Below are 14628 nucleotides of genomic sequence, written 5' to 3'. Positions count from 1 at the left end.
TTCCCCAAAGTCCTTGATATAAGCTTTTAATATATCTACTTTGACACGAATAGCCCTGAAGGAACTGTTGGAGAAAACATGCACGCTGTAAAGTTTCCCCTCTAAATAAATCCCTTTTTGGTCTATATTATCCTTTTTTGGTTTATATTACTTCTGGTCAATGTATTATAAAAGTGGCCTCTACAGTTCAAAAACTGCTTTACGATTCAAATTAATCAATTAAATGTTCCGTGTATATATGATACGAATGAATGGATCATGAATGGGGTGTTTCAATGCAAGATTTTTCTCACTTTTATTTGAAGGGAAAAATTAAACCGGAAGTCATACTCTGGTAATTCTTTACTAGCTGCCATGGTAACGTTCCGTCAGCGTTCGTATGTTTCCGTCCCACCGAGTCCTCCCCATTGCAATACGCGAGTTTTGTTGTCCCTTGTTGCTACCCGTCCGTGCCGTACGAACTGCTCTCCTGCTTAGAAATGGCTGAAGCTCCCCCACGGCCCTGCCGGTTTTTTTGTCACCGGTGTTCAGCAGAGATTAGTCCGCGTTTACCGGTAAGTACTCAAGGAACCCCTTTGTCTACATGAAGAAAATATATTTGGGCTTGTATGGTGTTATGTGTGTCTTTCTGTGGCGCACACGCAGTCACGTCGACTCAATGCTGCTGTTCAGCTACGCTAGTTAGCTAACCCCATAGGCAACAACTGTCCGATGTGACAGTTAAGTGGTAGTATTTAAGTTGGCTGGTCCACTCGCATTATGACCTTGTCTTAGACATATAACTTCAACTATATCGCGTTTTAATAATAGCAACTAAATATCACCTAGCTTGGCCGATCGAGGTCTCACTGGTGGCTTCAGCAAGCAAGCTAAAAGAAGAGAGCTCAGGTTCACTTTTTAGTCAGATCTCGATTGTGTCAAGGGGGTACTAGCATGTTTTAGGTTTGGTTGAATGATTTTCAGCCCTCCATTTTCTTTCTCTTAAGGTTTGTTGTTGTCTTGCTGTGTTTGACCCGTACAGTCAAATTAGACTTTCGTAATATCACTTCACTTCTGCCCAAAGCCAATCTCAGTATCAAAATTGCTGCTGTGGCAACAGCCCGCGTGCCTGCCACAGCAGTCTGTTGTCAAGCCATTCATGGGAAGCTTCTTGAATGTTACAGTAACAGTTACTTTATTGGCAGTCAGTCAGCTGATTTACCTGTGTGAAAACGTATTCCAAGACGATCATATTCATTAATTATAAATGCTCACAATGTGTCATTTATGTATAGAGGCGGTTGTTTTGGTTCTGTTGAATCGTGTTATTTTTAGAGGCATTTCTACACATTTATATCATTGATGGTGGACCTGATATGAGATAGACCTCTCAGTATGGCACAATACAAACATTCTAAACAACATACAACTGTGTCCATGTTTGTTTTACAGTGTTTAAGTACTAAATAATCACGCATGCATTTTTTACTGTAGGACTACACTTGTCCACGCTGTGAGTCTGGTTTCATCGAGGAACTTCCAGAGGAAAGAAGGTACAGAGGATTCTTTTAAGTATCATTTGATTAATTTCATGTTGATTTAGATTTCTGGGTCTTAGCTTTTCACTTTTAATTGCCATTGTGTTCATGCAGTACTGAAAATGGGTCCGCATCCACGTCCTCCACCAGTGATCAGAGCCGCCCAGCCTTTGAGGTCAGTGTGACTTTTTAGGAAAACATTTTGCATCATGATTTATGATGTTGACATTGCTTCTGTCTTTTCTACCAGAGCATGGATCATCAACACTTATTCACATTTCCCTCCATGTACGGCCCGTTCGCCCTTGGGATTTTTGATGAAAACTTCGACCTTCGAACGCGGCTACCCGCAGAGGACAACCGAGAGACAGAAAACAGGAGAGAAAGGGAAATGGCCTCACGGCAACGATACAGTGCACGGCAACCACGGGGTCGACATGTTCCTCGACGACAGGGTACCCGCCATGAAGGAGTGCCTACATTAGAGGGGTGAGACTTTTTCAGCAGTAGAGTTTGTGAGGGAGGTTCTTGTGGGAAACAAGAGAATACAGATAGCACATGCTTGACAAGTTATGATACTATGTACTTGAAAAATAATGTTTCCAGTTTTAGAATATGGTGACATGATGTGTTACATCCAGACATAATGTAGAACTTTGCTTAACAAACAGGTACATAAAAATAACTTTTGTTCTTATATGTTATGTGTCTTACCCACAAATATTAGATATTAAATATTCAGAACTAATTAAAAAATATCTGCTATTCCTATAAATAACTCTATAACAACTCTATCTAGTATTACCAATTATCAAGTGTAGTAAGTAGAATTATTTTTATATACAGACATTTTCAATTTGTGCAGTTTAGGTGAGACAGTAGATTTTTTACAGTTTGATTCAACAAGTTCTTATTTGTTTGTGATGTTTCTTGTTGATACAGAATTATCCAGCAGCTAGTAAATGGAATTATAGCACCTACAGCCATGCCAAATATCGGGATGGGTCCATGGTGAGTATAAAAAAAACGGGTCCATTTTTAACTTGTTTTATTATATTAAGTACTAAGATGATAATGTGTTAAGTCTTGTTCTGTTAGGTTGACCACCTTCTTGTCTTGCAGGGGAATGCTGCATTCCAATCCAATGGACTACGCCTGGGGTGCCAATGGACTTGATGCTATCATAACACAGGTATAAAAAGTGTTATTTTTTGTACACTGGATATAAGATAAGATAATCCTTTAGTGATCCCCAGGAGGGCTATTCAGGAATTGGTAATAATTAAGGGGCTTTTTAAAAGTGACCCAGGAATAGGACAATTTATTGCATACAGATTTTAATTCATGATATTTTGAATGATTCATTTAATATCATGACACCAGGATCCAGGAAGTGTTGACAATAAATAAACAGCAGTTTTTTTGCAACTGAATTAATTCTTAATCAAATGTATAGTTGAGCTAGAATTTGAAAAGGGATGTCTTTATTAAAAGAAGAAAACTTGTGTACATGCAGAAGAGCCATTTGTTTGGTATTGTTCTCGTTTTTATTTGTAGTTATTAAACCAGTTTGAAAACACGGGTCCCCCTCCCGCTGACAGGGAAAGGATAAAGAGTTTACCAACCATCTCCATCACAGAGGAACACGTGGGTAAGTCTACTTATCTCTCTCAGTCTCCCACCTACTGCTCCTCACTCATTGTCTCTCATCTATTCTGCACTAGAAGCAACTCTTGGGCTTTTTTGAGTCTGTGTCTGTGAAAAGGTTTCCTTTTGATCAGATGGTTTTAACGTCACTATAATCATCTTAGCACACCTCGTAATAATGATAATAATAAACCTTTTGCAAAGGCCTTTATCATAACACTTTGAATCATGTTTTTGTTAGTAGTACAGTGAACTGCCTGAATTTAACCGAACTTTGCTGAACATTGCTTCAACTCAAATAAACAGAATCTGTGGGACCACAGTTTTCCATGCAGCTGACCCTTGTGACCCTGCGTGTCACACAAACACACACACAGACACACAGAGACAGCATGTTGTTTTCTGTTTGTGCAGGTGCTGGTTTAGAGTGTCCTGTGTGCAAAGAAGACTACAGCGTTGAGGAGAATGTTAGACAACTGCCATGCAATCATTTGTTTCACAATGACTGTATAGTCCCGTGGCTGGAGCAGGTATGTATACTTGATACAAGATCATTCTAATCTCATCTTCATCTTTGTCATAGATTTACCAAGCAGATCTGCATGATTGATATCAGACGTTGATGGAGGTAGTTCATTTGTGGCACCTACACCAGCAAGGCTTTGGATTCAAAAACTAATGTGTGATTTTGCTCTGGCTGTAGGGTATGTTTGAACCAAACTTTGTCTTAATGTTGGCAATGCAGAAAAAATGTCTAAAATTTGACTAGATGACACCTTGAAAACACAATAATATTACTTAAAGAAACCACTAGAGGAAAGTTTAATTTCGCACACAAAAAAAATTCCATTGTCACTTAAGCTGCGATACTGCTGAGCAGTTAACAGATGGTTTTTTTATGTCAACCAAAGAAATTAGAATGATTCTTGATAGAGATGCATGATATTAGGAACATGTTTTTTTCCCCACCTAATTGCAGAGAACATCAAGTCTCCCCTGTAGTGGAATTGATATCATGCCTACTCTCATTGTTGTGGCCAAAAACTGCCATACTGCAGACATCTTGCACCCTTCTTCACGCTTAACGGGAGAGGCGAGGTGCAGGCAGTGCGCGCACACACTCGCGCGCAGGTTAATGTTGTAGCATTACGTCAAGTTTTTGTAGGGAATCATCGAACATTGAGGCAGAATTAAAGTGACGTTTTATGGGCGGAAAATCTGCCAATGCGTCATTTTCAAGCCACAATATCGATAACGTGCCGATAATATCTATTTAGTCATTTCTGTAACAACACCTTTATACAAATGCAATCACATCCACGCTTATAGCGTTTTGTCATTATTTATCATTATTGAGCTATCAAGCTGCAGCCCCCACCCCCGATTCTTTATTGAACATACTGTGATTGGTCAGTTTTGTCTCTAACAAGCGGAAACATATGGTGGCCCTGAGAGGACAAGTAGATCAAAAATAAGAACATATTTCCAAATACCAAAACACCACCAAATACTTCAAACAGAATCCATAAACGCACACAAAAAAATAAATAAAAATAAAACACAAATCCATCAAATTTGCTGCACAACCAAATACTACAACAATGGCAGCACGGTGAATCACAGTTTCTTCATAATCACAATAAAAAACATGCAAAACGCTCCCTGAAATTCAATGAATCCAAAAAACATTGTATGTACTTGTGCCATGCATTCACAACATTTGGCCAATCAGACGAAGTCCTAGCATGCCTTCAACTATTCTCAGATTAGTTTGGTCAATTTTGGTAGCGATTGTTTGTGAGGTAGCCTGATGGTTTAGGAAGGAGAGGAGGGCGAGGAAAATATGGTTGCTGAAAAAGACAAGCACTTCTGCTGTTTGGAATTATTTTGGATTCAGGTGAAAGGGAAGTGTTACAAAAACATAGGAACTGATCATTAAAACTAACATGCACACTTCAGTATTGCTTATTTCTGCACGTCATTTCCTCGTCTGGTATTGAACTTTTACATATCACAGATATTTCCTCCTAACGACAAAACTACCCAATACCACAAAATAGTCAGTTATCTCTGTCACATCTGTGCCAATTACATCCCTTTGAAATGTGTGTTCAGTCCTGTGAATTTCAGAGTTTTACATGAGTCTCTTCTCTTCCTGTTTCCTGCAGCATGATACGTGTCCTGTGTGCAGGAAGAGTCTCAGCGGACAGAACACAGCCACAGACCCACCAGGGTTATCAGGAATGAACTTCTCTCCCTCCTCCTCCTCCTCTTCCTCCCCCAGTTCACCTAGCAACGAGAATGCCGCCAGCAACTCGTAGATTTTCTTTTCACCGACACGGCCACCTCACATCTGAAAGAACCTCACAACACAAGTGACACAGGCGACAGCGGCTCCTTTGTGCAGCTGAGACCAGGACGGCTGTCTGTCTCAATCCAAGGGGACGATAGGAGCGGAGGTGAACTCTGAATCTGTCGCAGACTGCACATCATCATTCCTCCCCCTGTGCTGAACGGACGCTGGGTCCGGTATTTGAGGAGGTGGGAGTGTTGGAAGAGGCTCCAGAGAGGCTGTGAATGGTCATAGTAAAGGTGGGATTGTGACATGAACTGGAGCAGAGTTTGAGTAGAGTGGACTTCTGTTTGATGGCGACGTCTTTGCCACGAGGCTGGGACACATTTTATAATCAAAAGACAAAATGCTCTTTTTAAAAACAACCTTTCCTGTGGTGGTGCAGAGTACATAGATGTGTAGATAGAGAACTCATTTTGAACTGTACAGCTAACGGATCAAACGCACCTCGTGTAAAGGGACCCGAGTGTATCCATCAGTCTTATTTATTTGCACAGTTGTTTTTTATTTTGCACAAAATTCAGTCTGGTGTTGAGAATGTGAATTTGGGGAAACTACTGAACAAAAAAGGGAGATTTTTTTTTTGCATTGATTGAGTCTTACAAGACTTTTTTTTTGTTTTAATAGATTCTCTTTTTATTAGAGCTTGATCCAGTGTACTTGGTGTATCTTAGCAAGGTAAAGATCCACACAGCTCCAAACCTCCTTATTTATTGAACTCTTGCCAGAGATAGAAATTGAGCAACGTCAAAGGGAAAACGACACGTAAAAAGCGGCATGGGATCATCTTACCTCTACGGAACTGACCAAATGTGTTTCACAAAACAAGTGTTTATTATTTTATTTACTGAGTTTTCGTACAGTCACAATAAAGTGCTAAAACAAATCATGAGGTTTCTGTGGATAATGTGCCGTCTAAAAATGCTTCAGTATCCGGGTACGGACACCTGGGCTTTGATGTCTTTTTGTTTTTTTGACTTTTACCTTTATTTATAGTTCAGCTGAAGAGAGACAGGAGGTAGAGAGTAGAGAGTGGGGGACGGCAGGCACCAAATGATCACAGCCCGGGACTCGAACCTGCGATCAGCACGTCGAGGACTGTAGCCTCTGTATATGGGGTGCTTGCCTCACCAACTGAGCTAAACCAGCGCCCCGCCTTTGGGTGTCTCGGCTTTGATTACAACTTTCAAGTTTGTGGCATAGTATGCAAAAATAGAGGTAAACATAGAATTGAACACGTCTGGGCAGGATTTGCCCCATTGTCGTATCTCTGACCAAGCTTTGTGAGTCAATATCGGATCAATATTGGTATCAGATAAGTGATGATGATTGATCTTAGTCAGGAGAAAGACCAAATTTTTCCCTTTACTATCCAAGTAACAGAACAGCTTTCCTCTCTATCAGGACTGTTTCTTTTGAGACTAACTTTGATCTAATGCCAGTAGTTCATGAACCCATGGTAACCATGTTTTTACAAAGTGGCCTTGTGATATTTCAGAATGTTAAAAGTTGACCCTGTGTACTGTGAGCGGCTTCCTGAGCGTGTTATGTAAGGGATAATGTAAAGTGAGCAGGTTGTCGGCGCGGAATGAGTCTTGTCTCACCTTGAAGGGCAGTGTACTTATGACATCAATTATCTGACATAACATATTGATTTAGAATTTTTTTTATTGATTTAGAAATGATTATCTGTCTGTTTACTCACATTAAAATAAGCTAAGCTAGCTGTTTGTACTCACATTAAATGGAAACATTTCCCCTGATGGTGAACGGGACCTCAGGAATCAGCGCAGCACCTGATTGAGGTTTTCTGTCTTGTAACTGTCGGAGTCTGTTGACGTTTTCTTTTCCATTCACTGTCTTTAAACTCCACCGTATCCCGTAAAGTCTTCTGTTAAATGTTTACTTCATGCGTCATCTTCAGTTTTGCAGATCTCTCGTAGCCTTCAGTTTTTGCATCGTTCAACTTTTATTGCTGTCTCTCCTCTGTTTTCTTTTCTTCCATCTGTAAACAAGCAGACGTCAAATATATGATTGCAGTTAGTCCTCCAGATTGTGTGATTACAGCAGAACCCCTAGCAACGGTCTGTTCTTCATAGCAACGGTGTGTTATCGAGAAATAACAGACAACTGTGAGGTTGTATGCGTAGACATAAAGTAGGATACGGCAAACTTTTCAAAAAGTTACATATCGAGAAATAACAGACCTTTGAATGCTGTCATTAACCAATCAGAATCAAGTATTTAAAACAGCTCTGTAATAAAAAGTGATTATTGATAGGATTAATCATATGTCACCCTCATGTTTGCACCTTTTTTCCAAAAATACAGTGCCTTTTCTTTACATGAAAACGTATTAGGGGGTTGGATACTTACTTACTTTGGCTAGGGTGTTGACTCAACACAAAATGAATGTTGATCAAATGAATTCTCCATGATACTTGGCTCCATCGTAGTCCTGAGAGAAGAACATTTTTAGTCTAGCAAGGGGAAGCTGAGTCACCAGAGTGGTGATCATTGAGGTTTTCTTTTGACACAAATAGGAATAACAAATTAAATTTGAATTCCCATTGGTCCCAAAGTTGCAAATATAAGAAGCTGTTAGGTAGTCTTTACATGACCTTCACAGAGCTGAGGCTCTGGCTGAGAAATTCTTTATTAGTTTAAAAAACTGCAGGAAAGAGAAACAGAAATATGTGATCCAGCAGCAAGGCCCAGCACATTTGTCCACACTAATATGGTCATTAATTAATGTTCCCATGTAGGTTAATTTTCATTCAGATTAATGGATAAACCCTTTTAACTCCTTATTATCGCTGTAACATGTTTCTGGGTCGTTCGTACTATCACCACCAAATACTGCCTACTTATCTGAAGTTTATGTATCACTCAACTAACTCTTCCTCTTCTCTGTCGCTGGTTGAAAACCCTTTGAGAGTGAACACTGCAGCATCGCCACCAGGAAGTAAGACTGGACCTCTGTGCTGCTGTGGTGTTTGAGAGATGAAGTGGAGAGAGAATGGCAGAGAGAGGGAGACAGAGAGAAAGGAGAGGGATGGGCATGTCTTCACGGCACTGCTGTCAAAAGGTACGACATTTGCAACAACAGGATTCTGTATAAGTTATAATTTTGTCTTGATTGCTTCGCTAAAGTCAGTCTTTAGGATGTAAAATCAGTGATTGGCACGTTTTATGAGCATATTTCTATTGTCAAGTTGGGTGATTTTTGTAATGTGACTGTTTTGTGTGATTACCAAACTATACTAACCAAAATAGACTCTAACTAGATCAGAGAAAAGAGGCTGGATACTTCATCTCTTCTCAGGTGACAAAACACTCCATCACCATGGCCCACATCCTGAGCGTGTAGGGATAACGCTCTGTAGCTCTGTAGCTCTGGTCATTAGCACAAGCAGCATTCAGGCTATCATTTATACTGCAATTCAACCAACAATACACCATATGTGCTCCACATAAATACCCCCAGATGTAACTTGATGACCCTTATAACAGGTAGTATCTGCATGGATTAGAATTCAGGAGCTGACTAAGCCGATTCTTCCTTTTAAAGTTGATACATGTAAGGATTGGCCACTGTTGAAACAGGATGTGAAAAGCTCATTGATTTCTCCTGAGTGCTTCTTTTGTGTTGTCTTAAAGAAAACAAGAAAACAAGGCCTCACTGTGTGACAATAAGCACGTATGGTAGAAAAAAAGGACATATCCTGTTCTTGTTTGACATTGTTTGAAGTCTGACACCTCAGTTGTGTCAGGATCTCATAATACTCGACACAAAGCTACTGCGTCACTCTTGCGGGGCCGCTAGGGCGCGCTAAACACCAACTATGTGCGACATCTATTCAGGGAGGATGTCATTGAAAACACCTTCTAAAACATATGACATCATTTGAGTTTTCATTAACACGTGGTAATTAAACTTTTCATGTCGGTATAAACCGTGACTGACAACATGTTAAGCAGCTCTTTGCATGCGGTTGTTTGGAAAATGCAACTTGAGGTAATTCAGGCTTCAGGTCATGACTGCGAGGCCTCTGGCTGGAAGCAGCTCGAGCTGAATTAGCAGCAGCATACGCTAATAGTTTAATGATATCTGACGCAGTCAAAGGGCTCAATTAGTCTGATGCTGGAGCATCTTTGACACAATGACTGGTGAAAGTAAAGCGCAGTAGTTTGCAAAGAAGTCACGTCCACCCCTCCCTCTGTCCCTCTCTCCTTCCTCTCTCCCTCTCTCCTCTTCTTCTCTCCATCTCCCCTCCATCTCTGATTGGTTTTCTCCAAAGATAATTGGAGGCAAAATTTGATATGCTCAATGTCATGGACAGGAATGAGGTTTCACCGGCGACTGCTGCCACCATGAAAAAGAAGGCGGTAGGCGGCAGTGGACGCAGCCACATCAGCGCACCGAAGGCTGCCACGTCCAAATGCACGAGAAGCACCAGCAGCCAGAACTGCCTGGACTCCGGTTCTCCTGGAGCACCGAGCGCTAAGCAGTCCGGTGCGGCCAGCAACGTCGTGATGGACGAGACAGAGGACGGAGAAGAGGAGTCCAAGTTTCAGCATCCGCGGTTGCGCCGAGCCGGGGGGAGCGGCAGCGGCGGAGGTGGAGGAGGAGGAGGCGGCGGCAGTATCAGGATGAAGAACTTTACGCCAGGAGGGGGAGCCGCGTCCTCGGGTTCCAGGAGAAACTCCAGCAAGGAGCCCAGCCATACGCACACAGAGGACGCTCCAGCCGCTCCACGGCCCACTGTTGCCTCCAGAGCTGCCGAGACCCAGACACCCTGTCCGGGCGATGCTGCCCGGCGCGGCGACACCAGCAGAGCATCTGGGGCGGAGGCGTCGGTATCAGCGGTCGCGATAGAGGTTTTAAACGCGACAGCGGGTGATGGTTGCAAAAGCGCCGCTCCAATTTCCAGCATGAAATGCAACAAAAACGGAGAATGCAGGAGGGACTCGGGTACCGGGAGCCTGCGCTCAATCATCTCCAAGCAGGAGAAGCAGACAGGAGGGTCGGGGAGGGCCGAGGACGGAGGGAGTATGAAGCGGGGAGCCTGTAACTCGGCCACCGCCAGCATGGATGGCTCCATCACACCAGGCGGGTCTCTGACCGGGGGGACCGGAGGAGAGAGCGCTAACCCCGGCACTACCCCCGTGTCCAGCGGCGTCCCCGAGAAAAAGGACTCCAAGGTGTCCTTCTCCAACGCACCGAGCCGGAAAGCCTCGTCCTCGCTGCACGGCCCGACTCAGACTCAGACCCAGCAGCCCAGGAACTCTGTCACTTTCCAGAAGCCGGAGGATGGACCGCAGATTGTGCCCGCCGAGGACGCGGAGCCTCAGGGCAGCCAAGCCACCTTCATGCAGCGGCAGTTTAGTAGTATGCTGCAGCCTGGAGTTAACAAATTCTCCTTACGCATGTATGGTAGTCAAAAAGCAGTGGAGAGAGAACAGGAGAGAGTAAAATCAGCTGGAAATTGGATTATCCACCCTTACAGCGATTTCAGGTAAGAGCTGGGGCTGCCATTGGTTGCACGTTGAAAGTCATGAGGGGCCCGTTTAGGTCCTCATTGTCATCTACAACTCACTTTACAGTGAGTAACCACTGTGGCTCCATGGGAACACATGTATGCTTATTGTTCAGGGCTACAGGCGGCTGAGTTTTCATTTCATCCCTTCTGAATGAATCTGTAGAGATTAGAATCGATGCATTGCAACGTGCTGCCGTTTATCCCCCAAACAACCTGTTGTCAGGCAGAGGGACTTTAGCGGAGAGTGTCCTTTCAAGGTTGTAAACAAATCCTATTCCAGTCTGTATGTACAGTAGCATGTCTGGGATGCTCAACAAGCCCGGCCTGCTAACACGTCTCTACTTTACGTTGCAGCACGCGCACATTTAACAAAGGGGACAGCGCTCTGACGCTAATTTGAGCTCCTTTAAAATGCCATTATTAATCAAAGATTGGCTTATTATTCTTTGTTGTCTAAGCTCTGCGACAAGAGCCGTGCTGACACGATGTAGGCTATGAGTGTGTATGTGTGTGTGTGTACGCGATGCACTCAGTAATGGAATGTCACCTTGAGCCAAGTGTGCGAAAACCTCAAGCATGCTCACTGGAGACACATCCGCCTGTTCGACTCCCCGGATCCTGCATTTTAATGACGGATGTGCTCTGTTTATCTCGGCACAAACACTGATGACCCAACTGGACGTGCAGCAGATATTGAATCATACAAATATTTAGGGAAATGCACGAGCCAAGGAGGCTCCTCGTGACCTGGGCTCGATGAATTAGCCTGTTTTGTTCGACATGCACCCGTCGCTGAATTGTAAATCAGTATGTTTAGCTGTCTGCTGGGCTGCTTGTTTTCAGCACCACACCGAGTGGACAGCTCCCGACTCATTTGGAGTCGGCTCGCGCGTTTGAGCGCAACCCTCGAAAAAAAGCCCCCCTTCTTAGCGCCACGTTTGGCCCATTTGTATCACATAACGCCGAGTCAGGAGACAACTAAAGCTAAAACTTGAGACACGTCTTCAACAGCAGATGTAATTTGACGACAGGCCACTTTGGAGACCCTTCTTTACCGTGAAAACTCCCACGCGGTGTGACGCTGCAGCTGCCCCCTGTGACTCCTATGCTAATTAATACACGGTTGAGCAGCAAAGTTGCCCCACACATTAGGCTACATGTCATCGGGGCGGTTATTGTTGTTGCCGGGAAGTGAAGGAGTCAGAGCTTGTTGCATAAGTCGCAGTGTAATGACTCAGCGCTGCACCTGTCCTGCAGAGCCTCCTCTGACGGGCTTAAACCCCACTTCTCTTACCCTGTGTGTCCCATACACCGAACTGCCACATCACTACTGGCAGCAAAAAGCAAGTCACTCACCTTCTTGTGCACTGGAAGGTCGGATGGTTACACTGAGTGTTCTGTTTGGGGCCCTGGAGTCCCCGAGTCCTCTTAAACAGCTTAAAAAACACACTTAACACGTTTTAATCAGCTTAAGACAAATTAAGACACATTTTATGAGATTTTAGTGTGAATATAATTAATTGAGCTTCATGAAATGTCAGGAAATTACTTCTGTTTGGAGTCTCAGAGACCCTAGCTGTAAATATGCTTCTTAAGTACAGTGAACATGCTGAATAACTGATATTGGTGTTGACAGCACTACTGTTCCCAAACCCAATTTACTCTGCTCAGATTTAATCTAGGATCTTATTAGAGTCATTTTCCCATGAAGAATTGCCTAGAGACTATATAACATTCACCAATATCTACTTTATTATACTAAACATGAAATATTTCAATGTTTTATTGCAATTTTTACGTTTTTTCACCTTCATCAAACGTGCAAACTTTTGGCGAAGCGAAGAATGATCACTGTTCTCTACATCGTCAGTTTTAATAACAAGAACTAGAGAAACATTTTGCAGTAATTGTCCCTTGCTCTCATTTTTTTATCCACACAGTGGTGGGATAAGTGTAAGCTAAACTAATGTCAGCCAAACAGGAGGGTCACAAAGGGAGGTTAAACGTTTCTACCACCTTCATATAAAGCATGAAAATGCAGCCCGGAGAAAAACATTCATTTCTGTTAGTCACCGAGGAGCACATCTACATATTCAGAAAAAAACTGCAGCAGAAAGGCATATCAAATGATCTTTTAACAGATTGAGTCATACATTTATTTTGTTGCATTTTAAGAAAATAACATGCATGGAAAAGTTGCTTATGATTTATATTTATAGGGCGTGCATACTGGAAGGAGTAAGTTCTGCATGTCTCTCTGTCATTGCTTCTGCATGTTCAGGCAGGCAAAGTGTGACTCCTGCACTTTGTTTACACTTTTCCATTTTGAGTTAAGAAGTCTCTTGTGCCTATCGGCTTTCCACTGCAACTCCCTTTTCTTATCTGACTCTATTTTTGTCCTTCCCCGCCCCCCTTTTCCCCTCCTGTACAAACACACACACACACACACACACACACACATCCATGTTAACACACTGTCATGTACACACTGCAACTACACACTCACATGCCTGCTAGGTTCTACTGGGATTTCACAATGCTGCTGTTTATGGTGGGCAACCTGATCATCATCCCCGTGGGCATCACCTTCTTCAAGGACGAGACCACGACGCCCTGGATCATCTTCAACGTGGTCTCCGACACCTTCTTCCTCATGGACCTGGTGCTCAACTTTCGCACGGGAATCATCATTGAGGACAACTCGGACATAATTCTGGACCCTAAAACCATTAAAAAGAAGTACTTAAAAACTTGGTTCATTGTGGACTTTGTCTCCTCCATCCCAGTGGATTACATATTCCTAATAGTGGAGAAAGGCATCGACTCGGAGGTGTACAAGACCGCTCGGGCCCTGAGGATCGTCCGCTTCACCAAGATCCTGAGTCTCCTGAGGCTGCTGAGGCTCTCCAGATTAATACGCTACATTCACCAATGGGAAGAGGTAAGAGCATACGTTTCAGTACTGTAAATATTATACTAACTCTAATCACACAACTCTGAGCCACAGAGGAAGAAACACCAAATCTAGCCGGTGATAAAAGGTCACTGATTTCCCTCCAATATGCTGATGTTGGCTCGAGACCAAACCAACAATCTGCCTCTCTGTCTGCTCCGAGCGGCCTGCCCTCCTCCGCCTGGAGGCTCCGCATTAATGTTCTCACCTGCCACCTGGTGAGAAATGTATAATGTCAGCAGCTTTAACAAAGTTTGCATTCTAATTACTGTTATTGTCACACAATCCCCCCCTACCGCTCTGTCTCCCTGTCGGACCTGCAGTCCCACAGGTGGCACCAGGCGATCTAATAAGAAGCCTATTAACAGGGGAAACACAGTTAATCAATTAAGGCGCCAGAGGGAGAGCAGGTGGGATAGAAGGTGGTGATAACACGCAGCACTAGGGGGCTGTTTATTATGATTATATATGTCACTGATAGTTTATATAAAGGAATAAGAGGGGTAGGTGAGCTGGTATCCCTTTGAGGCCTGACTGGCACACTTTGCATGTGAAGATGGGTGCTGTTGCCAGGTAGAGTCCCCGCTTCCTGAACTCACCCTGAACTCGCAGCCC

The 14628-nt window shown here is 43.3% G+C and overlaps 2 protein-coding genes across 3 annotated transcripts in view; both read left to right on the top strand.

The window, feature by feature from the left end:
- The first annotated feature begins 408 nt into the window (after positions 1-408).
- On the top strand, positions 409-6403 carry LOC138611660 (E3 ubiquitin-protein ligase RNF126-like). Of its 2 annotated transcripts, none has more exons than XM_069684843.1 (9): positions 409-554; positions 1474-1532; positions 1632-1692; positions 1768-2006; positions 2460-2528; positions 2640-2709; positions 3087-3168; positions 3579-3694; positions 5333-6403. In XM_069684843.1, exons 1-9 carry the CDS (start codon positions 480-482, stop codon positions 5483-5485), a joined length of 924 nt encoding a protein of 307 aa, XP_069540944.1. In that variant the 5' UTR covers positions 409-479; the 3' UTR covers positions 5486-6403. The 2 variants fall into 2 exon arrangements, with proteins under 2 accessions (XP_069540944.1, XP_069540943.1); XM_069684842.1 differs by having other exon boundaries at positions 3075-3168.
- Positions 6404-9840: 3437 nt separating this feature from the next.
- Positions 9841-14628, top strand: part of LOC138611975 (potassium/sodium hyperpolarization-activated cyclic nucleotide-gated channel 2-like) — a 31135-nt gene continuing 26347 nt past the window's right edge. Inside the window, exons 1-2 of the mRNA XM_069685255.1 lie at positions 9841-11036; positions 13578-14001. Coding sequence (XP_069541356.1) covers positions 9841-11036; positions 13578-14001 — 1620 coding nt within the window. The remainder of the gene's footprint in view (positions 11037-13577; positions 14002-14628) is intronic.

This window comes from Semicossyphus pulcher, unplaced genomic scaffold (genome assembly GCF_022749685.1).
Source record: "Semicossyphus pulcher isolate SPU_LCO1_2020_fin unplaced genomic scaffold, fSemPul1.0.p SCAF_7, whole genome shotgun sequence".
Lineage (NCBI taxonomy): Eukaryota > Metazoa > Chordata > Actinopteri > Labriformes > Labridae > Semicossyphus > Semicossyphus pulcher.
This window is presented reverse-complemented; position numbering and strand designations above follow the sequence as displayed.